The sequence below is a fragment of the Engystomops pustulosus genome, chromosome 4, assembly GCF_040894005.1.
Source record: "Engystomops pustulosus chromosome 4, aEngPut4.maternal, whole genome shotgun sequence".
Lineage (NCBI taxonomy): Eukaryota > Metazoa > Chordata > Amphibia > Anura > Leptodactylidae > Engystomops > Engystomops pustulosus.
Window position 1 is genome coordinate 75,421,034 of NC_092414.1, and position 26,299 is coordinate 75,447,332.

Genomic DNA, 26,299 nt, shown 5'->3' on the forward strand with positions numbered 1-26,299 from the left:
CATATAGACTAAATATGAAAACAGCCTTCACCTGAATGAATTCACCTTAAAACACATTTAAAATGCACAAAAAAATAATAAAAACAGCACTTTCTTACGTAATCCTCAACTATTTCTTCTATTTTTCTTATTTTACAATAAAAACAGATTTGATTTAAGAAAATCTAACATTTTTTTTTTTTTTTTTACGCATTGTGTACCAAACATACCTTGAGATGCAGAAACATACCTTGTTTAATCCCTGAACTGAGCGGTTTTGCTAAAAAAAAAAAAAACAATTCTAAAATTCAGGACCTCGGGAAAGCTGGGTGCATATCGACTGCCAAATATAAACACATTACACAGAGCTTCCTGAACTGTCCAGACATGACTAATCAACCAAAGCTGGGTCACTGATACACAGCAGCTTGAGGATGGTGCAGCGATTGATTACTTCTTGTCAGGGACAACAAAGTGAACACAGCATTCTCTGAAGCAGTGCACATTAAGGTAAGAGGAGAAGCGCCTGGGCAGCCAAAGGAGCACCGGAGCCTCATTATCATAATGTTATATTTGTTTTTTAGCAAACACACTCAGTTCAGGGATTAAACAAGATATGTTTCTGCATCAGTTTTGCTACAGAATTCTTAAGGTATGTTTTATTCATAATGGTAAATTTCCTTTAAGGATTTCACACTGGGGCACATTTATTAAGAGTAGTGCAAACTGCGCTAAAAGCGAGTTTGCCGGATGCGCCACAAAGTGTCACGTGCAACAGAAATGTGTCTCAGACGCTTCTTAAATACCTGCACAAGCAGTTTGCACTGAAAAGAACAGGCACAGTCTGACAGAAAACTGGTGCACGGCCCTTAGTAAATGTGGGGTAAAGTGACAAATTATCAGCAAATCCCCGGGCACTTCCAACTCTGTGACTGGCTGTATAGGCTCTAACTGCTTCTCCCCACTGCTCTATCTATAGTATAAGAGACCCTCACCTTTTTATTCAAAATGAAACATAAGCAGGAGATTATGCACTGTGTTCTCTGTAAAAGGCTGATCACTATTATCTTGTTTCATTGTATCATTCAGTTCTAGGGTCAATGCTCCTTTTAAAATCAGTAGTGACACAGGTTTCTTTATACACAAATACAGGCAGTCCCCGGGTTATGTACAAGATAAGTTTCATAGGTTTGTTTTTAAGTTGAATTTGTATGCAAGTTAAAACTGTATATTTTAGAATTATAGATCCAGACAAATAATTATTGCCCCAGTGACAATTGGAGTTTAAAATTTTTTCTTGCTGTAATTGGAACAAGTATTATTAATAAAGCGTCACTATAGACACTTTTTAGCTGATCATTGCAGTTTGGTGAAGTCTCTGAATGCTTTACTGTAGTCCCAAAGGCCACAGTGGGCAGAGAGGTCCGTCTTTAATTAAGGGTCCTCTGCAAGTCGGGTGTCCTTAAAGAAAACTTACCATTTGATTTGATGCATTATGAAGCAAACATTTCTTAAGAATGCTGTAGCTACAAAAGCACTCAGCTCAGGAATGAACCAAGATATGATCCTGCATCAGTATAGCTACAGCATTCACAAGGTATGTTTGCTTCATACTGCATCAAATCAAATGGTAGATTTCCTTTAAGTAGGGGACTGCCTGTATATAAAAAAAAATGTAGTGGCAAAAACACATGGACAGTACTTGCTTCCCTTTTAGTTCCAGTGTATTGATGATACAGAAAGGAAAAAAAGAAATCAGAAAAATAATTAGTAAAACTTGACTTAGTATCCAAATTAAAAGTAAAATGCACCAAATGTATTGCAAAAACGGAATGTTGTGCATAAGAGGAAAATCAAAAACTAGGAAGGGTCCTGTACACATCCCTGATGGTGTAAGCAGGCCTGTACCCAGCTACTAGTGCAAAAGGTCATTGAATAGAAGCAGATTAGTTGAAACTTAATTGCTAAAACTTGCAGGGTGACACTTCTGGAATTCTTTCATTAATTTTTTCTTTTTCTTCTCCGGAAGAGAAAAACTTCCATCCACAATCTTTATTAACTGTTGTATTTCTTTTCTTGTGTAGCTGTACCTTTGTGTTTCATACTCGTGAGTGGATAACCGTTGACAAAATGTAACACCTGTCACAGGAGCACATCAAGACAGACATTTCATAATGTACTATAAACACTATAAAAGAATAGTATAGTAAGAAGCCCCTTTATTGAATATACTCTGATGCCATGAATAGACACATACCTGAGAGGTCATCTGGGTCTCCTCCATTCTGTAGGCTTCTTAACTTTGTGCTAACAAGGTCAAGTAGCTCCATAGGCGTCTAAAAAAAATTATTATATTCTTAAAAGAATAAAATGTGCCCAACTTTTATATTAAGGGTCTTGTCGATAAAAAAATGCAGCCCCTTAGAAACTTCTACACCTACAGGTCCAAAGACTGAAGAGAGATTCTTTTTCAGATCCCCCCCCCAAAAAAAAAAATTCATACAGGTGCATCAGATATCTTTATTTATATAAACATACATGTCCTTTTTCAGGCAGGCCACATGGGGGGAATTTATTATTATCCCTGCACCAGGGTATGACACGCTGGGCTTACTAAGAGCTTCCAAACTCTTAGTGGGCCTGCATGAAATCTACGCTAGGTCCAGCATGGCATAGATTTCAGCTATAACCTATAAGTTCACAGTACTGTTCCAGCCTCCGTTAAATAAAAAAGAACAGAGGTTTAATGTATCAATTAAAAAATCCCATTGACAGTGTAAATTTTATGTCATCCGTAATGTTCAGTTTGACAGGTATCCATTATGCGTGCGATTTTTTTTCAAACTGACATAAAATTTACACCAATGTCAATAGGAATTTTAACTGATATGTTAAACCTCTGGCTTTTACTTTTTTTTAACCCCTTAACAACCAGGCCCTATGTTTTTGCATTTTTCACTCGCCACCTTCAAAAATCTATAACTTTTATTTTTCCATGTACAGAGCTGTGTGAGGACTTGTTTTCTTTTTTTTTGATCAAATAAATTTTTATTGAAAACCAACAACATAGTTTTCCATTTTTTTTTTTAAACATTTAGTAATATAAACAATAAAAACACAGATCCCCCCCTCCCCCTCCCCCCAACCTTCCCTTGCTTGGTGGGTGAAATGTCCAGAAAATACACATGCGCTTAACTTAGAGTTCCTTCCGGTGTGGGATTATAGGTTTCAAGAGAAAGTCCATCCAAGATGTCCCTGGTTCCGGTTGATCTCCTGTTTCACACCATGCAACTCAAAGCATATAATAGTACATATTGATATAAATCGAACAGGATTGGTAAAGGATTAGTTGCCAATAAACTGTGAGTCATAGACCTCCGCATAATCACCCATCACATTATCCTTTAACATGACAGTGATAGCCACTACCCTACAGTACCTCTGAGTATTCTATCTCTAGTAAGGGTCAAAGGGGCTAATCCTGGGGTATCGAGCCATGGACCCCACATGGTGTCAAATTTTTTCAGTGAATTTCGTTTCTGATAAACAAATTTATCTAATCGTAGCAGAAGATTAACCCTGGAAATAAATTCAGACATTTGTGGTGGCTCGGTATCTTTCCAGTGGAAAGCAATAAGTTTCTTGGCTGTGTAAAGTAGTCGCAACACTGCCAGTCTATGACTCTCAGACAACTGCACCTCAGCCACATAACCCAAGATACATATAAGAGGATCACGTGCGATAGTAGTGGTATATGTCTGATCAATCAAGTCAAGGACCTCTTGCCAATAGCGACGTAATCTGGGGCAGTTCCACATCAGGTGAATGAGGTCTGCATCAGAACCGTTACATCTTGGACAGCTATCATCACTCCTATATCCCATTTTAAACAGCCTAACGGGAGTAAAGTAAACCCTATGCAGCAAATATAAGTTAGATATTCTTTGCGCCTCGCTAACTGATACTTTGGGTGCAGACTCCAGGACCTCTTGCCACTTTTCTTCAGTAATGGTTCCCACATCCTTCTCCCATTTAGATTTTAGATCAGTAGGGAATTTTTTAATATGTGCGTCCCTCAGATATGAATAATTAATAGAAATTATACCCCTGGTGTCTCCTGTCTTATTTATCATATCTACTACAATGTTATTGGTCGATTTCTTAACAGGTTGAGAGCGTTCTTGCTGATTAATTGCATGTCTCATTTGGAGGAATTGATAGAAGCATGAGTGTGGAAGGTTAAACTCAGAACGTAGCTGCTCAAAGGACTTCATAGTGTTGTCCTCATACAATTGGGCAATAGTCGTGATTCCCTTATTTATCCATTGGGGAAATGGAGCAAGCTTACCTAGTTCAGGATATTGGATATTCGGCCATATGGGTGTATGTGAGATATATCCCTCCATCCCTAACAGACTGCGCATTTTCCACCACAATTTATTTATGCACTTAAGTGTCACAAATTCCCTATCTGCATTTTGAAATAGCCCACCTTCCAATGCCTCCAATAAATTGTCTTTATTTAGGATATGGCGAAGCATTTTTTGGGAGGACAAACCCGCAGCTGTGTCGCCCCATCCACGGAGATGCTGCAACTGGGCTGCCATAAAATATAACCACGGATTAGGTAATGATAGGCCGCCGTCTTCCTTGGACCTTTGTAAAGTGACAATCTTAATTCTCGGAATCCCTTTTTTCCAGAGCAAATCCCGAAAGATACTATTGACCTTATGGAATAATTTCACCGGGATCCACATGGGGGAGTTATGAAGGAAATATAATAGTTGTGGCATCATAACCATCTTAATAAGATTGGCACGGCCAATTACAGTAAGGGGGAGTTTACACCAGTCCTGTACTTTCGTTTGAAACCTGCAGATCAGGGGTAAGATATTGAGCTCAATAAATTCAGTGGGATCTGCCGATATTTGGACACCCAAATATTTAAACACTGACACCATTGATAAGCCATGTTCTGCCAGTAGTCTAGGACACGCCTGTGGGGATAGGGGCATTACTACTGATTTCGTCCAGTTAATAGTAAACCCGGATAGGGACCCAAAAGATGTTATCATACCTATTGCCTCATGCAGAGAAGAGGTCCAGTCATCTAGAAAGAGCAACAAATCATCAGCATATAATGCAACTTTCTCCTGATGTCTTCCATATTGGAAGCCCTTAACGGATTCTGCGGATCGTAGGGATGCCGCCAGAGGTTCCACTGCAACCGCAAATAGTAGCGGCGACAGTGGACATCCCTGACGGGTCCCTCTATGTAATGGAAACGGGGAAGAAAGTAGTGAATTTATCTGCAGTCTAGCCATTGGGGAGGAGTATAACAAACGCACCCATGCTAAAAATTTCGGTCCGAACCCAAATTTTCGGAGTACTGCAAATAAATATGGCCATTCCACACTATCAAACGCTTTGGCTGCATCGAAAGACACGACCGCTGCATCTGGTAGTCTGTTACGGGAGGCTTGAATGTTAAGATATAGCCGGCGTAGATTGACAGCTGTGGACATATTCGGCATAAATCCTGCTTGATCAGTATGTATGACTGATGTGATGACGTTGGACATTCTAGTCGCTAGCATTTTGGCCATTAGTTTGATGTCAACTGTAAGGAGCGAAATAGGGCGATAGGAGTCCATTTCCAGTGGGTTTTTCCCTGGTTTCAAGAGAATTACTATAACCGCCTCTCTCATTGATGGTGACAAGTGACCCAGATCTAAAGCCTCATTGTATAGAGTGAGTAGGCGAGGAAGCAGGATGTCTTTGAAAGTTTTGAAAATTTCCACTGGGATTCCATCTATACCCGGGGCTTTATTATTGGTCATAGAATCTAATGCAAGTTCTAGCTCTTCTAATGTAAACGGAGCTTCCAGAGCCATTCTTTGTTCACTATCTAATTTGGGAAGCTTAAGGCCATCCAAAAAGCTGTCTAACTGCTCCTGCGTGGGATTGACCTTAGATGAGTATAAGGAAGAGTAAAAAGTTTTAAAGCTATTCAATATATCTTGGTCCTGGGTGACTATTTTGCCATCTGAACCCCTGATTGCTGATATGTGAGTGGCTGTCCTCTGACTAGAGGCCATAATAGCTAAGAGGTGTCCAGCCTTCTCCCCCTCCTCATAAAACCGTTGCCTACAAAAGAAACGTTTATTATCAGCCATAGTTAGTAGGTGCTCAGAGAACTGGGTCTGCGCTCCCTCCCATGACAATTTGTTAGTCTCAGATGAATTGAGAATATATGCTTCTTCTGTCGTCGTTACAGCCTTGCCAAGAATATCCCCAAATTCCCTAGATTCTCGCTTCACCCCAGCTACCTCTCTGACCAAGCTATCCTTAAAGCAGACTTTAGTGCAATCCCACACTAGGAGAGGAGATGTGGACCCCTCGTTACGTTCAAGAAAGTCCATAAGTATGGTTTGCAGTGCTATTATACGTCCCTTTTCAGATAGCACTGTCAGCCAGAACGGATTGAAGCGTCTACACCGCAATCCTCTGATAGGTTCTAACAAGGGCCTCAATCGTACTAAGAGTGGGGAGTGATCCGAGAGACGTCTTGGTAAGTATTTAGTCTCTAGAATCATAGGGATCATTAGTGAATTACCCAGGGCCAAATCAATCCTGGATAATGTATTGTGCGTTCTGGAGTGACAGGAATACTGTTTGTCTATGGGGTGTGACATGCGCCATAGGTCTACCAATCCAACATCAGTTATTGTGCGGCCAAATTGAGTGGGCAAGTGTGAAACAGATGAAAGGCAGGTGTTACCAAGTTTATCTAAGGCAGCATCAAGTACATTATTGAAATCTCCCAACATAAGTAGAGGGATACCCGGATATTTTTCCACATAACATAACAATTTCTGTAAGACTATAGCGGAGTAGGGTGGAGGTATATACACTGCTATTATTATAATGCGGACATTGTAAAGTTCCCCATACAAACATATAAAACGGCCTTCTTTGTCAATCATTGAATCATGGCAAGTGAATGGTACCTGCCTATGAAAGAACACACTAACCCCCCTAGAGTAAGATGAATGCACCGAGTGGTAGCACAAGCCAGCCCACTTAGGGCTTAAGTATTTTGTGGTGTCTTTTATCAGATGCGTTTCTTGTAAACAGCAGATCACCGGGGTATAATTTTTAAGTGTGTCCAAAATTGCCTGTCTCTTTTTTGGTTCGCCAGCTCCCCGTATATTCCACGTAATTACTGTTATAGGCGAAGCCATGGATATGCAACAAGATATATCTTATCTAGGCTGACATACCCTCTATTCCCACAAGAGGGCAGCAGCGCCTCACGAACAGGGCCCAGAGCTATCAAACATATCCAAATATACTTGTAGTATTTTCTAACCCCCACCAAGCGTTCGTCAACTCCCCCAATTCCCACCCCCCAACCTATTAACAAAACTAAAACAAGAGCATCCCACATATGCCCACACAGTGCGCAACCGTAGTCGCCTAATAAAATACAGGTCCCGATGACAAGGGGCCCCCCAGGCGGAAGTATCTACGCTTACGTTGTCTGTGGGGGAAAGCTATCTAGCAGACACTATGGTGCGGAACGGGGAGATCTACTCCACAGCTCTCCTCAACCCCCAAGGCTACTCAGATAGAGTGGGAGCGGAACTTAGCAATACAAATACACTTTACATTAGAACTTTCTACAATGGAAATAAAAAACTCTTCAAAAATAGCAGCGAGCAAACCGCTGTGCATACCCCTAATAACATATATGTCATATACCCCTCTGTGTGTTAAGTACAAAGTGTCCAGGTATAGACCACAACCATATGTCAGACCATACTCACGGCCCGGCCCCTGAAAAATAGTAGTAAAAGTTCGGATTATTCCTGGTGCTGGTCTGCGCCGTTGTTGTCATCTCTTAACTGTCGCTCATGAGTGTCAAGCCAACTGAGCGCATCTTGAGGAGAGTTGAAAAAGTGAGTGGTGCCCAGAGCAGCAACACGTAGGCGAGCCGGGTACATCATGGAGTAGGATACTTGTAGGTTTCGCAGACGTCTCTTAATATCCAGGAACTTTGCTCTTCTTTTCTGTACCTCTGCCGAGTAATCCGGAAAGAAGGATACTCGTTGACCATTAATTGACAGCCCCTCCATATCTCTGGCCTTGCGTAGTATGATGTCACGGTCCCGATAGTGTAGAACTTTGACCAGCACAGGTCTGGGGGGGCCGCCGGGAGGGAATGGCCTTGTAGGGACCCTATGGGCCCGTTCCACTGCAAACAGCGGGGTTAGAATGTCCTTGCCGAATTTCTCCAACAGCCACTCTTCAAAGAATTCAGTCGGTCGTGTCCCCTCTACTTTTTCGGGCACTCCTACCAAGCGGACATTATTGCGCCTTAGGCGGTTTTCCAGATCGTCCTGTTTGGCTAGGATAGCGTCTAAAGCTCTAGAATGCGTTTGAACATCCCTCTGGATAGGCGGGAGAGCATCCTCAACATCGCATGTTCTGTCTTCCAAAGCCGTAGTACGCTCTGAGAGCTTTTTAAAATCATGACGCATTATAGACATATCTTCTGCCATAGAGCCCACTTTAAAGTTGAGAGCTGCCAGTGACTTATTGCATTGTGAAACAGCCTTGAGAATGTCCTTAAGTGTGGGTTCTTCTGTATCAGAGGGAGAATTATCATGCTGGGTATTAGGTGAACGGCTGGTGGCTTGTTCCTCCTCTGCCCCCTCTGTCTCAGACATCTCCTCCTCTCCAAAACGGCCCCTGGCTGCTGCTGCTCTCCCAGGGGAATAGTAGTTGGTACCAGCCCAGCAGTCCCCCCTTACTTTGGGTTTATTTCGGGCAAATTGCCCCAGGCGTTCTGCAGCACCTCTGGCTGCCTCAGCAGCACGTGTAGCGCGGGCAGGAGTAGCCTCAGCGCCATTTTGTGAGGCCCTCCTCATCCCCTTACCGGCTCTGCCGCCCGGCATATCGCGGCGTGGATGCGGCGTTTCAGGGGTTCCAGCGGCTGCAGGGTGGTCTCCCCTGTCTGGGGTATGTAGTTAGCGGTGCTTAGCACCGGGGTTCAGGCTGGGCACGGCGGTATATCGGGGTAGCGGCGGGAGCTCGCTTGCCGCACGTCCTTTCACATCGCGGTCTTAGCTCCGCCCCTGAGGACTTGTTTTCTGCATAACAAACTGCACTTCATAGTGACAGTATTTAAAGGTAACCTAACATTTCATTTGATGCATTATGAAGCAAACATACCTTGAGAATGCTGTTGCTACACTGATGCATGATCATATCTCGTTTCATCCCTGTGCTGCATGGTTTTGCTGATAAAACAGCTTCTCATAGCAGGGCAGCTTCTCTATGTTTGCATCATCATCTCCTGCAGTTCCCTTCCTGCCAGACAGAATAATCAATTGTTGCACCATCCCCCAGCTGCTGTGTATGAGCCATTCAGCTCAGGTTGATTAGTGCTTGACTAGTCATCCTTAGTCATTCTTTACATAGCAGCCATTTGCTTGTAGGTAAGCAAGACAGGAAAGATCCACAGTGTGGCGCAACTTCACTTTAGTAAGAATCTTTATTACAAATGAACTACGCGTTTCGGCGCTTGGACCAGCGTTTTCCGAACCTGACGAAGGCGCTGAAAACGCGTAGTTCGTTTGCAATAAAGATTCTTACTAAAGTGAAGTTGCACCACACTGTGGATCTTTCCTGTCTTGCTTACCTACAAGCATCTCCACACCGCGGGATTCTACTTCTGGACGTTCAATCCTCGTGGTTCCACTGGCAACACTCCACATACTTGACTACATGCTAGGCTAAAAGATAGCCGCAAGGTGAGCAGCTTTTATTAGTATTTATAATACCTTTTTAATCAAACCTACACTTGAGTCGATGTGCCCTGGTCTTTTCCCTTCTACTCCTGATTCATAGAATCGGTCCAGATAGCAGCCATTTGCAATTCCAAGCTCCCATGTAATGTGAAAGCCAGTCTGTCCCAGCTTTCCCAAGGTCCTGAATAGTATAATTGTTTTTTTCAGCAAAACCACTTAGCTCAGGGATTAAGCAACATATGATTCTGCATCAGTGTAGCCACAGCATTCACAAGGTATGTTTGCTTCATAATGCATGAAATAAAAATGGTAGCTTTCCTTAATATTCTATGCCCTAAACGGGGAAGTGGGAAAAAAAAATTCCAAATGCAGTGAAATTGGTGAAAAAACACATTAAGGCCCTTTTTTTGCAGGTTTGGTTTTTATGGCTTTCACTGTGTACTCCAAATGACATGTCTATTTTATTCTTTTGGTCGCTATGATCAAGACGATGCCAAATTTATATAGGTTTATTAATGTTCATACATTTTCAAAATTTAAAACCTCCTGAACAAAAGAAATTTTGCCATCTTCTGGCACTAATAACTTTTTCATACTTCAGTGTACGGGGCTGCGGGTGGTGTCATTTTTAATATGTTGCAAAATGGCGAAAAGTGGCATTGTTGACTTTGGGCACTATTTTCCACAGGGTTAAAAGTGGGAATAACAATTATATTTTGATAGATTGGCCATTTTGAGACACTGATACTTGTGCATGTTTATGATTTTTACTGTTTATTTTTATATCAGTTCTTTATTTATTTTTTAAATTATTTTTAGATCCCTAGAGTACTTTAACCCTAGGCTGCCTGATTGATCCTACCATATACTGCCATACTACAATATGGCAGTATATGGTTGTTTTCCACATGTGCAAATTGCACATTGTTAAAGATAGGCTAAAATGAGACAGCCTGGGGTCTTTGCATAACTCGATTGCCACTCCCCTATGACGTCACGGTGAGTGACAATCTAATCCAATAGGTATAACATCCGTGATCGGTGCTGCAATGTGCAGCAAACTACCACCTTGTATGGAGATGTCTTAGCCCGTAAGCCCTCTCCATACACCTGCAGCGTGTACCATACTTATATGGAACTGAGGTTTGAATTGTAGTTTGAAGTTAGCCTAACTTGAATTTTATATACTATAATCTCAGTTTTTCCTATGCTGGTGGTAATAAACTGCACTGTTAGCACTGCAGCAACCTTTCTTTTCAAACAAAATAAAATATAAAAACCAAGCAGGGAACATAGATATGCGTTTTCTGGGCACTCCCTTATGGCTTTTATCTACCAAGGATGTACTTGTCAATTTAGCAATGCCAGGTGGGAAACTGCACAGGTGAGCTCTTTGTGTCCTGGACGTACTGAATGTCTACAGGTTCCCTTCAAATCCAGACTTACCTTGAAGAGGTCGCTGGAATGGTCCAACAGAAACATAGTGAACTGTTCACTTTGTCCTTTGGATACTGTGGGGTTTTGAACGATGACTTTTGTGAATGTTTTTAACACCATCACTTTGTTATCAAACTGAAAAAAACACAACATAGTTTAAAAAAAAAAAAAAAAACTGAAAAAAAACCATCAGTTCCATCCACAGAGCACAAAAATGTGAAGAAAAATAAGGTCTAGTATTTTTATCCAAAGTATATGAAACCTGCAGAAAACAAAAGTAATGCATTTCCATTATACTAGCTACAGATGACCTGATCTGGCGAGGGATAATAACCCTCCTTCACTGCTGCTATCTTTTCAAGTGCAGAACAGGGTTTGTTGTGAGCTTCCCTGAAATCTCTAGGGTAATCACCTTATGCATACTTTCGCTTTCTACATACTAAAAAGGACGTGTTGCAAGTTCATCGCATCACATTCGCAAGTGTGGAAGGGACCTTAGGATAAGTAGTTAAAGGGGTTGTCCGAGAGTTATGAAAAAAAATAAAAAAGGTGGCCGGGAGGGGGCTGCTTAAAAAAATAAATATGTACTTACCTTCCGACACCCTACCTTTCACTCAGCGCCATGTAGACAAACATGGCCACCGGAGCAGTGCGGAATTCAGCTTCCAGCCGGCAGTGGCGGGCCGCGCCCACCCGTCCCTATTCACAGCACTGTATGCGGGCCAGATGGTTGTCAGGTCCGGCCGGAAGCTGAATCCAGCACTGCTCCGGCAGCCATGTTTGTTAACATGGTGTGCAGACTGGAGCGACAGCAGAACGAGATGCAAGGAGGGCGTCGGAAGGTAAGTACATCTTTATTTTTTTAAGCAGCCCCCTTCCGGCCACCTATTGTTTTTTTCATAACTCTCGGACAACCCCTTTAAAGGAAATGTACCAATTTTCTTTCATGCATTATGACCCAAACATACCTTGATAATGTTGTAGCTACACTGATGCAGAAACATATCTAGTTTAATCCCTGAACTGAGTGGTTTTGCTGAAACTACAATTATAAAATTATGATAATGAGTCTCTGTCGCTCCTGTGGCTGCCCTGGCGCTTCTCCTCTTACCCCAAGTATGCATTGCTCCAGAGAATGATGTAATCACTGTGTTATCTTTGAGAGGCAGAAGTAATTGATTAGAGGTTGATTAGTCCTGTCTGGACAGTTCAGGAAGCTCCATGTAATGTGTTTATGAATGGCAACCAGCATGCACGCAACCCAGCTTCTCAAGGTCCTGAATCTTATAATTGTATTTTGAGCAAAACCACTCGGATCAGGGATTAAACAAGATATGTTTCTGAATCAGTGTCGCTACAACATTTTCAAGATATATTTGGTTCACAATGCATTAAAACAAATAGTAGATTTCCTTGAATATCGGGAATTAATACATATCAGAAACTGCAGCATCACAAGTGACATCACAGCCCTGGAAACAGAACTCACTGGAATGCTTCAACCAGCAAAGGGAAATGCAAGTGCTAGAACCCACCAAATGTGATATTGATGACCTATCCGAATATAAAATATTCCAAGACAAAAATGAAGTTGTGGAATACCCCTTTAAAAGTGTTTAGCTGTGCATATTGTAATCTAGCAAATGATTAAATTGTTCCTTTACAAGGGGATTTGTCACTGATTGGTAGAGGTCCAGATGCTAAATCAGCATCACTACTATGGACGGAGATCTAGAACACTCATTGACTTACTAACAGGGCCTAACAGATTGGTGGGTGGTGCAGAAGCCTGCCCCTACACTCCAGCACGACCTGTCTTTCCCCTCTTATGTCTTGTTTGTCTTGTAGGTAAAATCAAAAGAAGAATTTCTAAAAGAGAGCCATTATTCAGCTTTTCCATGTCCAACTTAAGATTTCCTTACTGACAACTTAGCCTGAGTTACACCATTGTAACTACTCATTTGTAAAAACTTCAATGATATACACAAACAAAATAGGAATGAAAGGAGAACTGCTTAGTGCTGTGCAACTTTTTGTCTTAAAACTACTCTCTGTCTGATTCGCTCAGAGGCCACAAAACAGCAGAAAGTGCACAGGGTCTACATTAATCATTACCCAAAACTAACAATAATAGGAGGCATGTTGGCGCAGATGTTCGCTGTACCTGCTTCTGCAGTCGGTAGGCATCAATTTCAGAAGCCGTGACCAGGAAAATGATTAAACGACGGAATTCCTCTCTTGCTTGTGGCCTTAGCAATCTTAGGAAAACCTGGATGGCTTCCAGGGCTTGGCTTTGTTTCCCATTTTCTGTAAGAAAAACACATTCTTAATTAGAAGGCATAAAAAAGGTCAATCAGGAGAACTATAAATAAAGTGGCAAGTCTCTATGAATGTAATTAGTTAAAGGGGTATTCCCACAAAGACACATTTCTTATATGTACTCAGGATAACAAAATAAAACATTCTCTAATTCACTGTTATTAACAAAAATGCTGCATTTCACAGATAGAAGTCCTGCCGGTCTCATGCATATCTGATCTATCTCATCTCTTTCTTTGTGTCAGATACTAGTACAATGTCAGAAGCCAGATGAAAGTGTATCTACACCTGTACCCTGATAGTATAACCACATTGTCACCCCATAGAACTAGAGGGATCATAATGTGTCTGCTTAGAGAGGTCCACACCCTGGGATTTTGCACTGAGCAGCCTAGAGAGTGATAGGAGCTAAATCAGCAATAAAACTGAGGAAAATTGCAAAGTAAATGAAGGGGATTGAAATGTGAGAATTTTCTTATGTGGGAAAACCCCTGTAAAAGAAAATCTACCATGAAAATCAAGTATGATAAACCACACACTTACTTACAGATCCAGGCACTGTGAATGCAGTAATCTTCTTATATTTACCATCCATGACCTCCTTCCGTATAAAACTCACCTTTTAAAACTATGCTAAGGAGCCAGAAAGGCCCTGCCAAAGCCCCTCCATGCTGTAGCTTTATAGGATGTGACACAGCCTCACCCTATACCTGCTCAGCACTTCCCCCTTCCTCCTGAAGTAATCTCACAGCAGCAGAGGAAGTTTCAGCACACAGTTGGAGGAGTGGAGTGAGGTATAACAGCCTGTGAACCCACAGCACAGAGGGGCTCAGGTAACGCCCTACACCTTTGTTGGCTCATTAGTATCATTTTAAACATTGATTTTAGAAGGAAGAAGCCCATGGATATCACTAGTAAGTAGAATACCACAGTCACAGTGCATGGATCGATGTGGGAAAGTGTCCCTAGTTAATCATTCTTGAGTTTGATGGTAGATTTACATTAAATAGTCAATTCTGTTGGCTGTAGTGTGGCTTCTGTGTCTAGAACAGACTGTACACAGCACAATATAGGCAAAACAACACGCACCTGCAGCTATGCCTACAGTCCATGCTATGAATGATAACATGCATGATTTCTCTATCGGACACAGAGTAAGAGACTGGCATACAGACGTACCCGTGTATGAGAAGACATTTGTTGTTGAACCAGATAAGATATAACCAGAAGCAATTTCATTTTATAACAGAGACTGGCACAAAATATACAACCAGTTATATATTGGATACAAGCAATGTAGAGGTCTGCTTTCATTTACAGTACTATAAATATGAGTTGGTACATAAATAGACTCCAATCTACAACAAGAGTTTAGTGTCTCTTACCCAAAAGTTCAATAATCCCCAACAGAATTTGAACCATTCTGCAATCTAAAAAAGGATCTCTTTCCTGGGTGTAATATTTTGTGATAACTTCGAAAAGCATCTTCTTGTACATATCCAGATTTTCTCCATTTCTACTAATCTGCGATAACTGCTGACTCAGCATCACAATCTGTTCATCAGGAAAATACTCCAGACATTCAACTGCTGCAGCAAGCCACCCATCCAACCTGAATAATAGAAAATATATTGCTTATTGCTGTTATAACAGCAGCCTGGAGCTGTGTGGGCAGGATATAGCCCAAGCAGAACATTGGAGACTACTTACAGGTTTGAAAAACAATGGCATGGAAACAGTTACAATTACAAAGATATTACCCCTGAAAATAACATAAGCGTGTAGCATTCATTTTGCTGTAAAAAGGCACTTAAGCCAATTTTGAAGGTGACCATCTCCAGTGGTAAGCTTTTATAGAGAGTCACACTTTATTGTGCCCCATCTGAAATGGCTCTGAAAATGGGAATTTGTTATGTCCATACCACGCTGCAGATATTAATAGGTAGTAGCCCTGGAGATGTGTGTAATTATGCCTTGTGTGTGTTGATTGGAAAAATGCTTTAAAATTCCACGATTGTAGATTGACTTTAAGCACTCTGGTACATTGGTATGTGAGATCTCTTCACTGTATTGCTGCATGGCCCCTCCTCCCCTGAGGTAGCAGATTCTGTTTAAGTACTACAGCAGTTACTCAGGGTGGAGGATCTGTGTTGTGTGATGAGAACTCACACCAGTGCGACAACCCACCAATCAGACCTATACTAAGGTCATCAAAAAATACAAAGTACAAATGGATATTTTAATCCACTTACTTGGGTAAATTTAAGGTCTGTAGAATTTCTCTGTCCAAAAACGTGTTGGAAACAATTAAATCCACAAAATGCTTTTTGTAATCTGCCTTAACAGGGGAGTCCAAGATGCCTTCCAAGACAGGAATGTGAATTAGCTGAAGAAGCCGTACCATAACCTGCTGTTTCCACACATTTTCTACATCTATCAAAAGAATAGAGAAAAGGAAGTATGCTTTATTATGCATTATTTAATAATAATCCTATGTTATATAGAAAGATGTCACCTGGCAGCCATTAGCATTATCTCAGCCACTTTACCTTTAGGAGAAAGGGACTGGAGTTGTTTACCAAGGTCTTGGTTTAGATGCGCATTAGGAATGTCATGGATACTTTGAAGAAGTTGATTTAACTTTGTATTTGCAGTTTCCAGAGCAGATGGATTACATATTGTTACCACATATCCAGACCTATGGAAGTGAAAAAAGAAGCACATGACTACAATACATAGAAGACACTGAGACACCATATCAGTTTACCACACGAATGTGCAGGGTATTGTGTATTATTGAATACTGGCGCACGATCTTCAAGAATCTGCCGCCCCCTGCACTGCTACGGAAGTGTGCGCCAACAATTTTTGGTGCACCTTTAACATAGAGCGTGCAAACAATTCTGGTGAGTCACTATATGAAATGTGTTGCAAACTCCGACTTTAGGTGCACATTTTTTCGGTCTTGACCAACACAGTGCAGCCATGACACATTACTGGCGCAGACACTTCTTAAATACATGCGCAAGCTCCAAAGATGGTTTTTTCGGTTCAAAAAAGGACAGAAAACTGGTACAGCCAGTCTAATAGATCTGGCCCAATGTGCAAGCAGCACTCAACCATGAATTATGTCCAACAATATAGACCATAAACATACAAATTTTTTCTTTAAACAAATATTTTCTTTACTTCAATGTTCATAGATATACAATATAGAGAGGTAAATTGGAGTAATCTTCATTGTTTTGTGCAAAAAAAGTAGTAAAGCTTGCTACACAATATTATGTCAGAGTGTCACTATAATACATACTTCTTGTTCGCATATTCGTCAATTCAGTATTAGTTCAATTCATCATAGTGTAGACACTTCACTCAACTTAGGACCTCGGACAGAGACTCATACTCACAAGACCGCTGAAAACAATGGTATGCCCCCTTCAACAGACATCATGTCATGCCATGTCATGTGGCTCATACCATTGTTTTCAGTGGGCTTGTGAGTAGGAGTCTCTGTCAGAGGTCCTAAGTTAAATGAAGTGTCTACACTATGATGAATTGAACTAATACTAAATTGACGAATATGCGAACAAGAAGTGTGTATTATAGTGATACTTTTTTGCACAAAACAATGAAGATTACTGCAATTTACCTCTAAATATTGTATATTCACGAACATTGAAGTAAAGAAAAAATTTGTTTAAAGAAAAATGTGTATGTTTATGGTCTATATTGTGGGACATAATTCATGGATGCATTTATGTGAAGAAGTGGAGACCAAATATTACTCTATATCCCTCTACATATCTTTGTCTATTTTTTACATTGGACCAAGCAACACTCAACATCAGTGACCCCTGCCACTCCTGTTCTGCAATACCTATGGATCCTTCTGACACGGTGACCCCCTGCCACTCCTGTTCTGCAATACCTATGGATCCTTCTGACACGATGACCCCCTGCCACTCCTGTTCTGCAATACCTATGGATCCTTCTGACATGATGACCCCCTGTCACTCCTGTTCTGCAATACCTATGGATCCTTCTGACATGATGACCCCCTGCCACTCCTGTTCTGCAATACCTATGGATCCTTCTGACATGATGACCCCCTGCCACTCCTGTTCTGCAATACCTATGGATCCTTCTGACATGATGACCCCCTGCCACTCCTGTTCTGCAATACCTATGGATCCTTCTGACATGATGACCCCCTGCCACTCCTGTTCTGCAATACCTATGGATCGTTCTGACATGATGACCCCCTGCCACTCCTGTTCTGCAATACCTATGGATCGTTCTGACATGATGACCCCCTGCCACTCCTGTTCTGCAATACCTATGGATCGTTCTGACATGATAACCCCCTGCCACTCCTGTTCTGCAATACCTATGGATCGTTCTGACATGATAACCCCCTGCCACTCCTGTTCTGCAATACCTATGGATCGTTCTGACATGATGACCCCCTGCCACTCCTGTTCTGCAATACCTATGGATCGTTCTGACATGATGACCCCCTGCCACTCCTGTTCTGCAATACCTATGGATCCTTCTGACATGGTGACCCCCTGTCACTCCTGTTCTGCAGTACCTAGGGGTCCTTCTTACATGCAGGTAATGCTGCTCAGCAAATCAGTAGCTGCAGGCAGAAGAACATTCAGATATTGGAGATCTGCTGAAGTCACAAAAAGATTAGGAACAAGAGCAGCAGGGAGATCACTGTGCTGAGTATTATACAATTCTTTTTCTTAGTATAGCAGACAGCTGGTGACTAAGAAACCTTATCTGCATACTGAAAGGAACAGGAGAAGTATCCAAAAAGCAACCATAGATATTGGAGAGAAGAGTATTGCTTCTTTTATAGCATATATTCTGCCCCCCAATAAAATGAACCCAAATTTGGAGAACCACCAGAGACCATACAGACCTAAAATACTGATGTGTCAGCTGTTATGCTGGAATTCATAGGATTAATAATTATGTGATTGTATTGTTCCTGGATTCAGAATTCCTCTTGCTGATGTGAAGTTGTCCTTTCCACTTATTTCCCCTGTGCTGGTGGTCACAGATGCTTAGTGGCCCAAACCCTGAATCCTCTTATACAAAGACAGTGCATAACAACTACTAGTGCAGACCAGCCAACACAAGACACTACAAGCAGCTTTTTGTACCTAGAGGTTGTTTGATGGATGTTCTCAGACAAAATCAAATGATCACCAGGAAACACAAAATCTAAAAACTGGAAGTCCTCTAAGGTAAAATATGTAAAAGCAGTAAGAAACACCTTCTAACCTTGAATGCCTCTTCTCTTTCCCAAAGTTCTTCTCACTTGGAGAGCATACAGCACCATAAGATTCTACAAACCTATAAAAATGACTATTACTGTCCCCAAAGACAAGTTCAGCTTCAACCTTAAAAAGTTTTCCACCAACAGGTTCAAAGATTTTGTGGTCCATGAGGGCCTGGCACAGCTGGACTCCTTTATTCCGAGATATATCATAGCTGCTTAAATACATATTCTGCATCAGGTGGCAGAGGACAACATCCACAGCATCCGAGCCTGTGAAGCAGTTGGGATACGTTCGTAGGTGCTGCCGCCTGTTCTTCACTTCCACTTGAGTTTTCAGCGCCTGGATAATACTGTTCCACAAGTGTGTTGCCCGAAATGGTCCAGCATAGCCTGCAATATCAAGGAAGAAAAAAATAAAAACTGTAAAAAATTCGACATAAATATAGTTAGCAATTTGTAAATGTAAAAATATGATTCCCCCCCTCCAAGACTTGGAAATATCACTTACAACAGGAAACATTTCAGCCTGTCCAAAGCTTCTTTTTACCATTAGCTTTTATTTAAAATAATAAAACGTTTGATCCCAACCACTGACCCGTGTAAACAGGGATAACATTGAAAAAGAGGAAATGCAGTAAATTGTTATTTCAGTGGTACATCTTCCCATTTATCAGGGGATACACTGCCAACAGTGCCAAAACCTCTAGACATATCCTATACAAGTTTTCTGTAATTAATGGCCATCAGTGTCTGTTGGCTGTCTGACTGCCAGGACCCAGGTGACATGCTGAATGCACCCTTTATTCCAGCGATGTTATTCTGTTGCAATGTACACATCTCTTTACATATAGACTCCACGGCGCTGAAGTTCTGTTACACTGTACACATCTCTTTACCTCTCCTCCGAGACCTGAGCTCTCCCATACTACGGATCCTACGGAACCTGGGAGTCAAATCTGCCGCCATCCCACCTGCTGATGTCACCTGCCGCCGGCTCCCGTCACATGATGCTATCTGACCAAGCAGAGCTCTCGACGAGGCGGGCCCAGAGCGATTACGTCACGCCCGACGACCGCCGCTCCACAGCAGCCATCTTTAGTCCTGGCGGAGACAAGCGGAGCTGTCTCCAGTCAATCTGTGTACTGTATGATTGTATATTGTTTGTTTATCACGTGATTACCAGTTTGACAAGTTGTTATGTGAAGTTTTTTTTTTTTTTTGCGGGAATAAGTGATATGCTTTAATAAGTAGGAGCCATGGGGGCAGCGGCCGTCCACAGGAACAGAGTTTCAACATTTTTCCTGTTTTTACACTAAACAATAGCCTTGCTCTACGTCACTGTCGTAAGAGCTGACAAGAATGGCTTGTTTGTTTTCCGGACACCTTTAGTTGAACTAGAGCGTGACTTGTATTACGTGGGTAATCGTGTATTAGGGGCCATCATGTTGAAGCCTCTGGTACAGTGTTAGATCTATGTGACATTCAGCAAAATGGCCGCGCAGGCTGATACATTTTGAGGCAGTCATTGTGCTCTCTAGTGACTGGAGGCAGGTGGTCAGCTGACGGCAGATGTGGAGCTACCTGAACGAGGAAAGAAGTGGAGCGGCCTGACGGGAGGAGCACGTAGCCGTATGTGCTAGTCACAGCCGCCGCCTCCTGTGTGCTCAGAGCTGGGGACAGGTACGGGAAAGGACAGGCTGATTGTGTACTGTACAGGCAGGGGGTGTCCATCCATCATGTCACTTTGGGCTTGGGTCATACAGACGTGTGTGTAGTCACCTCACAGGCTTCTGGTGCAGGTGGCATGGAGTGCACCATACTAGTCACCCATATGTATGTGTTCAGAGCCTCCATACCTGAGAACACTTACTGCATATAAGGGTATGTTCACACAGAAAAGATTTCCTGCATGGCGCCAGTCAGAAAGCGACCTGCAGCAGAAACCTGAGGCTCTCCCTTCCTGACTGACCCACTCAGTGTGTGCCAGCTGCTGCACTTTATGGATGTCTTTTTTGTTTCAACACACCAAATGAAGAAATATCCATCACTGACTCCTGTGGAAATCAATGGACCAACCACGTAGAAATCAATAGTACAAGAAACTAGATTGGGCCAAGTTCACACCTCCATCTTCAGGTACTTGGATCATTTATTGTGAGGAGTAGTGACTGCACAGCGGTAAGGTTTAAAGGGGTTAACCTCGCGTAAGAATGTTTACCAGGGTAAGTTGAGTTCCCCAATAGGGTCACCCTTATAGCACTCGCCCTGGGGGTGCTCACTAACACACCACTCCAATGTCAGTGGTTGGAGGGTTGTGCGCATGTCCTTGGCATGGAGGGGCAGACAATGAGCGCACAGCCCCCTGAACCTTGGGAAGTCCCATAATCCACGGCTCCTTTTGATAGAAGGAGAAAGTTAACCAGGGTTGGTACAATATTGGTGACACTATTAGGGACTAGTAAACCATCTTGTATGTGTCCAAGCCCTTTAACAGAAAGACTAGGACTTGTTCTGGTTTTGGCTCACAATATCTAATGCAAATAATTGAAGACAAAACTGTGATGTGACTATATGAGAAAAGTGCTTCTTTCTCCACTCTGGCTCTTCTCATCATCCCTCCTAATGTGATTTTCACGATAAAATCTCTGCCAGCAAGACAAGACAGAATCTCACTTATGTATTTGATGACATAGAACAGTGGTGGCGCACCTATGGTACTGGTGCCAGAGGAGCCATTTCTGTGGGCACTCAGGCCATTGTCACAGGACAGAGTTCACCAAATGGGACCAAATCCAGCAAATCTTCCTGCAGTCCCAGGCAACTTAAGAGATGCTGCTCTTAGTGCTGTTTTAAAGCGCTACTTCATTGGATGTTTGGAACTGTGGGGAAAGTGAGAAGGTGATGACAGAACTGCATTATCTTTGGAGCTCATCCTGCTGGACCCTACATTCTTCCTCTACAGAGAGACCCTGGAGAGTAGCAACAATGATAGTCTGAATTTTCCCTCCTTTCAACTGTATTGGTGGCTTCAGGGGCCGATACGATTAAATGATATGGAAGAACAGGTAGAATAATTTACTACTTAAAATGCCATGTTGGCACTTCACAGTAAGTAAGTGGATGTTGGTTGTAGTTTGCGCTCTCAGTCTCTAAAAGGTTCCCCATCACTGACATGGCACATCTATCCTAAACGGAGGACGGTCAGCCACAGCAGTTGGGTTTCTCATCAGCACCTTTCAGAGGATAAAACTGTCCTCTGGCATGGATTTTTGTAGCATAGGTAAATATTGTAAAGCAGCCATAATTGTAGCAAGATTTGAGAATGTTCCAAAACGTATCTGGTGGCGATACCAACTACTATAGACTTGTATGTGTTCTTTAAGTGCCCTAGAGCTGCTTTACAAATGACATTTACCTTGTCCACAGGGTCAGACCTGCCCAGCGATTACAAGCACTAAAGTTCCTGACCACCCACATAAGTGACTGCCTCTCCATAAACAAAATTGTTGTATTTAGCTCTCTGATTACAAAGAATTGAACCACGCAATTGTCACACAACATTCGTACCTCCACGTTATTCATATGTAGCGCTCAGGGATCTTGGTCCGTGTGATGGTTTGGAATCCCTGTGGTTAGACCACAAGTGGTCAGATAAACCTTGGATTATATACTGCTGTGTCTGCTATTCAGATCACTTTTAATTAGTCGACTTGCTATAGCACATTTTGTTAATGTTGTGTAAATAATCACTTCTTCGGTGAAATCTGGCCTAATATGTGGAGGCATCCCAACCTTCCCCTGACAACAGATGTTGGAGGGGGAAAGAAGAAAAGTATCTATTCCTTTTGTTCTCAGGGTCATCTAGGTTACTCGTTTGTCTTCATCTAGAGCACATATATGTAATATGAAATGACTGTCACCGACTAAAGTATTTAATGGTTTACGACATTTATAATGCCCGTTAGAGTGTGTTCACACGTTCAGTTTTTCAGATGCAGGTTCCAATGTCCAAACCAGGCGTGGAGTGAAGAGTGGAGGAGTAGCACCACTCAATTATACATTCTCGCCTATTATCATACACACCGCTTTTGGTTTCAAAAACTGCATCTGAAAAACTGAACGTGTGAACGCTTTCTCCATAACCAGGCCTTGACCAACCTTTTTAATTCGGAAACCCTTTTCTGTGTTTCCATTTTTCAATTCCCTCTTCCTAAACACTATAACCTTTTTATTTTATAACCTCTGTGAAGATAATTTCTCATAAATGTAGTCATGTTGTCCCTTAGAAACAAGATAGCGTTTTCGATTATGACCACCCCATACTCTGGCAGCGGTGGCCAGAGATGTACTATTGAGGTTTGCCTGACCTCCTGGCTTCAGCCCTCATTACCACAGGACTGCTGTGGGACATACAGTAACTTCTTTGTGCAATCCCTCCAGCAGAGGTGGTCGTATCCAAGGACGCAGTCTTGTTTCTAAGGGACCATATGACTACATTTATGAGAAATTATCCTCACACCGGTACATTTTTTTTTTTAATAACATCTAATTGAAAAAAATGTTATATATATATATGGCAGAATAATTGAGTTGAATGTGAATACCCCTTTAACACTGAGAAATTGTCTGTGTCCTAGTAGTTCGGCTATTACCCCCCCCCCCCCCCCCCCATCCTCTTAATCAATTTGCTATATTTATAAAACAACTGGCATCAGCAGGACCCTCTTTCCTCTTGTCGTTTTCTGCGATTGGAAACTACAGTAATTCAATTCAGCTACAGCCATTTTTAGCCACATTGGGAACCGAACAGCAAAAACATGCATAATATCCTGCATCCTTGTGACAAGCTGATACCGTTTATTTTAATGCATGTTTTTCGGGTTAGAGTTTCTTTAGCTTGATTTTTACTGGGGTCCTGGAAATCGCTGTTCTTTTCTCTTCTGTGGAACTGTTAGGCCCCTTCTACACTGGCGTTTTTCACGCGCGAGTTCTGCGCGTGCATTTGACGCTCAGAACTCGCATTGCACTCTGTCCCATTGTATTCAATGGGTCTTTCTCCATTTGCGTGGTTTTCAACGCGCGTGCTTGCGTTCGTTTGCACGCGCGTCAAAATCGCAGCATGCTCTATTTTTGCGATTCACGCGCATTTTTCACGCCCCATTCAAGTCTATGGGGACGTATCAAAAACGCATTGCACTCGCAAACATTGCAAGTGCAATGCGAGTGCAATGCGTTTTAAACGTAAGGGTTGCTAGGTGACCAGTATAACAGTATTTCCCCTGCTCGCGAACGATCATTTAATTAAAAAAACACAATGAAGAACAGTGAAGAATAGAATAAAACCAGTGAACACAGTGACCACAGGATCATTTAAGATAAAAACACAGTGCAGAACACAGTGCAGAATAGATTACAGATGTTCGGCACATCTGCTTACTTGTCGGGAGATACGCGCGGAGCGGTGCGAACAAAATAGCATGTGAAGAACAATATATATGTGTGAAGAAGACATTGCAGATGTATGGAAACATCTGCAATGTGTTCTTTACACACATATATATTGTTCTTCACATGCTATTTTGTTCGCACCGCTCCGCGCGTATCTCCCGACAAGTAAGCAGATGTGCCGAACATCTGTAATCTATTCTGCACTGTGTTCTGCACTGTGTTTTTATCTTAAATGATCCTGTGGTCACTGTGTTCACTGTTTTTATTCTATTCTTCACTGTTCTTCACATCTGCTAAATTGTCGGGAGATAATATACGCGCGGAACAGTGAAGAATAGATCGCAGATGTTTGCAAATTATCAGAAGACATTATTTTTCAATTAAATAACACATTTTAATCCCAAATCATGGTCCCTTTGAAAACTGCTCGAGTCTCCCATTGAAACGCGCGTCAAAAATGCGCCGAAAACGCAAAAACAACGCTAACAACACGCGCGTGAAAAACGCAAAAACGCAAATTACTCCAAGGAAAAATGGAACAAAAACGTAGCCAAAACGTCAGTTTTTCACGCATTGCACCCTGACGTGAAACGCAACGCTAGTGTGCAAGAGGCCTTACAATCATAGGGAACACAGTGATTGCTGAACATCCTTCATTCACATAACACGATTGCAGCATGCTCAATGCAGAGAAGGCATGGGTTTTCCTTGTGCATTTTACCACTTGCCCTGTATAGTGGGAAGGGCACAGAGAAAACTATGGCTGTATTTTCTTGGTTTACCTACCTTTCACTTGTTCCGAGTTAGAAAATGTCTTTTATTATTTGGATTTGGCCTGTGCATCCGTTCTGATATCCATTCAGGAGTCTTTTGAATTGATTTTTCTTTTCTTCAGCTTGTCTTGATCGATGTTTTACCCATGCTCACCTCATTGACTTGCATGTTCCAGTTTGCACACTCTAAATTATTCATTGTTAAACAAAAACCTGTTAGAAGCTGACAGCCTTGTTTATTTTACATCTCATCTGAAATCCTTCTTGCATTTTTATCCTTTTAAATATCTCTTGCATTTCCTTTTCTCATTTTTACAAGGTGAAACAAAAAAACAAAAATGGAGTCAATGCTAAATAAGCTGAAAAGTACAGTCACAAAAGTGACCGCGGATGTCACAAGCGCAGTCATGGGAAACCCTGTCACAAGGGAATTTGATGTCGGGAAACATATAGCCAGTGGTGGCAATGGACTTGCCTGGAAGATCTTCAATGGGACAAAAAAGTCCACTAAACAGGTAGGTGCAAGGGTCTCAGAAATCCGCAGAGTTGGGTGGCTTATGCGCCTAGCATGCACCCACAGATTATCCCCTAAATGTGTGGGAACTGCTTAGGTCTCCAGTCGAGGAGCCATAAATTCTCAATTTGAGGCGCTTTTATTATACTTATTGTTTTTCTGATGAAATTTGAATTTACTAGGATTTACCAGCCAATCTAATTAACCACCCCCTCAAAACTAAATGTATTTTCATAAGCTGCTACTAGATAATATTGTCCCTATCCCCACATTGTCCCTCTCCATGCCTGTAAAAATTCCTCCCACACTCCAAAACATACGGGTCGGTTGATTAGATTGTGAGCCATTGGGGACAGGGACCAATTTGGCTAGCTCTGTGCAGCGCTCAGTAATCGGCGTATGCAATATATATAAAGGAATTGTTATTATTATTACATTCAGTTTCTAAAACTCTATGTAATTGACATAAGGTGAGTCCGATCAGCATTTTCCCTGAAGCGGAGTCCAGATTTTATTTACTACCACGCCTCAAAGTCCTTGATTGACAGCCCATATGATAATCTGATATGCATAGCGAGGCTCTTCTCAGTCAGTTCCTCAGTGCAGGGAGCATTTTCAGCTTGATAAGGGTCCCATTGATTCCTATGATTCCCGGTCATGGTGTGGTAAGCACATGTCTTACCGCACCGTGTTTGTGCACAGAGAGGTATCAGACATGTCCTAT

The 26,299-nt window shown here is 42.0% G+C and overlaps 2 protein-coding genes across 10 annotated transcripts in view; one reads left to right on the plus strand and one right to left on the minus strand.

Annotated features, from left to right (window-relative positions):
• Positions 1 to 1,587: 1,587 nt before the first annotated feature.
• Positions 1,588 to 19,942, minus strand: DEPDC4 (DEP domain containing 4). Of its 2 annotated transcripts, none has more exons than XM_072146348.1 (9): positions 19,812 to 19,942; positions 18,843 to 19,230; positions 16,100 to 16,248; positions 15,803 to 15,983; positions 14,936 to 15,162; positions 13,396 to 13,538; positions 11,241 to 11,366; positions 2,237 to 2,315; positions 1,588 to 2,118 (listed from the first exon to the last, which is right to left on the minus strand). In XM_072146348.1, the coding sequence occupies exons 2-9, from the start codon at positions 19,073 to 19,075 to the stop codon at positions 1,937 to 1,939; spliced, it is 1,320 nt and encodes a 439-aa protein (XP_072002449.1). In that variant the 5' UTR covers positions 19,076 to 19,230; positions 19,812 to 19,942; the 3' UTR covers positions 1,588 to 1,936. The 2 variants fall into 2 exon arrangements, with proteins under 2 accessions (XP_072002449.1, XP_072002448.1); XM_072146347.1 differs by having other exon boundaries at positions 19,737 to 19,922.
• Positions 19,884 to 26,299, plus strand: part of SCYL2 (SCY1 like pseudokinase 2) — a 28,030-nt gene continuing 21,614 nt past the window's right edge. For 2 of the 8 annotated variants that reach the window (XM_072146345.1, XM_072146346.1), the window contains exons 1-2: positions 20,132 to 20,520; positions 25,381 to 25,576. In XM_072146345.1, coding sequence (XP_072002446.1) covers positions 25,400 to 25,576 — 177 coding nt within the window. In that variant the 5' untranslated portion in view covers positions 20,132 to 20,520; positions 25,381 to 25,399. Of the gene's footprint in view, positions 19,985 to 20,130; positions 20,521 to 20,570; positions 20,977 to 25,380; positions 25,577 to 26,299 lie in introns of those variants that run through there. The other 6 variants (XM_072146338.1, XM_072146339.1, XM_072146341.1 and 3 more) reach the window with 6 other exon arrangements.

Coding starts and splice junctions, on each gene's coding strand:
- DEPDC4 (XM_072146347.1), bottom strand. CDS start 19,806: ATGGCGGCAGATTTGACTCCCAGGTTCCGTAGGATCCGTAGTATGGGA. Junction 13,539..14,935: donor GGGGATTATTGAACTTTTGG/GTAAGAGACACT, acceptor TTTTTCTTACAG/AAAATGGGAAACAAAGCCAA. Junction 11,367..13,395: donor CCTACCGACTGCAGAAGCAG/GTACAGCGAACA, acceptor TGTTTTTTTCAG/TTTGATAACAAAGTGATGGT.